This window comes from Manduca sexta, chromosome 28 (genome assembly GCF_014839805.1).
Source record: "Manduca sexta isolate Smith_Timp_Sample1 chromosome 28, JHU_Msex_v1.0, whole genome shotgun sequence".
NCBI lineage: Eukaryota > Metazoa > Arthropoda > Insecta > Lepidoptera > Sphingidae > Manduca > Manduca sexta.
Window position 1 is genome coordinate 3,852,188 of NC_051142.1, and position 1,868 is coordinate 3,854,055.

The following is a 1,868-nucleotide window of genomic DNA, read 5'->3' on the forward strand; positions in this document are numbered from 1 at the left end:
CAACAGTGATGAGGCCTTAGTCCACCACGCTGGCCTAGTGCGGATTGGTAGACTTCACACACCCTCGAAAATCAAAATGTACTTACATTTTACAATTATACAAAATTTTTAATTTTCTTCTGACAGCCCCCTTTACGCAGAATGAGCTTACAGTGTCTTAACATTGTCCGTAAAAAATATTTTATTTCAATGTCTAACATTCGCGTAAACATAAGAAATCATTATACAGTTTAAATATTCAGTTAAATTGTCAAAATGTTATCGAATCCGACTCTATGTAGATTTAACCATTTCACTAATACAATTTCAGTTACTACAATGTTACTCAGAAGCAAAACAAATAACTGTTCAATAAATATGAGCATGTTTAATTGATGACTTACTTTTATTAGATGATATACAACGTCATTAAGTTATTGGATTGAATTTGTTCAAGTAGTCCAGTATTTTAGGGAACACGTACACAGCGGCCTGAGGGTCCCACAGGTAGTTATGATGACTCCAATACGACAATGGTATGACGTAATTTTCTACTACATTCGGTAATTTTGACATCAGTATACCGACATCCTTTTGCGATGATACCCAATCGTTCTTCGCAGTGAATAGTACCACTGGAGCAGTTACTAATGTAACGTTGTACTTTGGCGGTTTAGATCTACCGTATCTTCTGATATTCCCTTCTTTTCCTTCATCGTATCTCTGGAAATGGCCTGACGTCACTAATTGACCGAAATGAGCTGCATCTTTGCTCGATATACCGTTCAACAAATGCCCGAAAGCGACCGACAATGTTCTTGCATTGACACTTCCTTGTTTATAACCCACTGTGAGAGATAGTACTTGTCCACAAATAGGCTCAGGAGCAACTTGACACAAAATTTCTGTTACAAAATGTATGAGATGGTTCTTAGCGAATAACTCCCGAAGCCCTATCGCGTCCAACAGTCTTTTCAATAGGGTTGTCCGTTCAGCAACTACGACTGAAATAGGGCTTTTTATGTGTTTCATCCACGCAACAGGAGCTAATTGTATTGCCAAGGAAATTTTATCGTTATACTCCGGCCTCAGGGAATTTAGAACGAAAAAATCGGTTGTACCTTGCGAGTGGGCTACGTAGTTCAGTTTTGGCTGTGTGGTGTTTTGCAGAATGTGGTCAATGATCGCTGGTAGGTCATAGTTTCCGTGTTCGTCGAACGTGTAGTCCCAGAATTCAGGATCGAAATTGGGATCAAGACGTACGTGACGCCTTGAATAGCTGTTGCCTCTGTGATTCGCCGCCCATACATCGTAGCAGTTGCGCGCCAAAATGAACCCTATACCCAGCTCGGTACCGGCCAGTATCCACGCGTCCGAACTGTCTAGGATTCCGTGCATCAACAACACTGGGTATCTGCCATTGGTTTCGCATTTGGGTATTATTCTGAATATTTTAAGTATGTATCCATCTTCAGTAACCACAGAATGCTCTTCGGACGAATAGTCATACTTGTTCGCCAATTCATCGAAGTTTAAATAAGTGTCTTCGTCGAATCCCGCTTCGGCTTTTAAATATCGCTTTTCTTGTATGGAATAGGGTTTCATTAATTTCTCTGTACGATTAGTATTTAAAGCAACCATATTATTTATACAAAGTACAGTTATTAGGATAACTTCTACACACGCGCTCCATCTCATTTTCACAAAAGCTTCGTTACATTATGTTTTTATTGTAAACAAGAAGTGATTTTATAACATAAGATTGACCTCAACTTAAGGTCTCCATGATATCATAATCAAGTACAAAGGTGTAAAGGGTTTATAATATAATATACAATGTTTAACACTTTCTGTATTATTTTTTTATATAAAATTCGAAAACGTTGCTT

At 38.3% G+C, this 1,868-nt stretch overlaps 1 protein-coding gene across 1 annotated transcript; it reads right to left on the reverse strand.

The window, feature by feature from the left end:
• Positions 1–408: 408 nt before the first annotated feature.
• On the reverse strand, positions 409–1,620 carry LOC115447931 (lipase 1-like). Its single transcript, XM_030175234.2, has one exon. It carries the CDS (start codon positions 1,618–1,620, stop codon positions 409–411), a length of 1,212 nt encoding a protein of 403 aa, XP_030031094.1.
• Positions 1,621–1,868: the final 248 nt, after the last annotated feature.

Coding starts and splice junctions, on each gene's coding strand:
- LOC115447931 (XM_030175234.2), bottom strand. CDS start 1,620: ATGGTTGCTTTAAATACTAATCGTACAGAGAAATTAATGAAACCCTAT.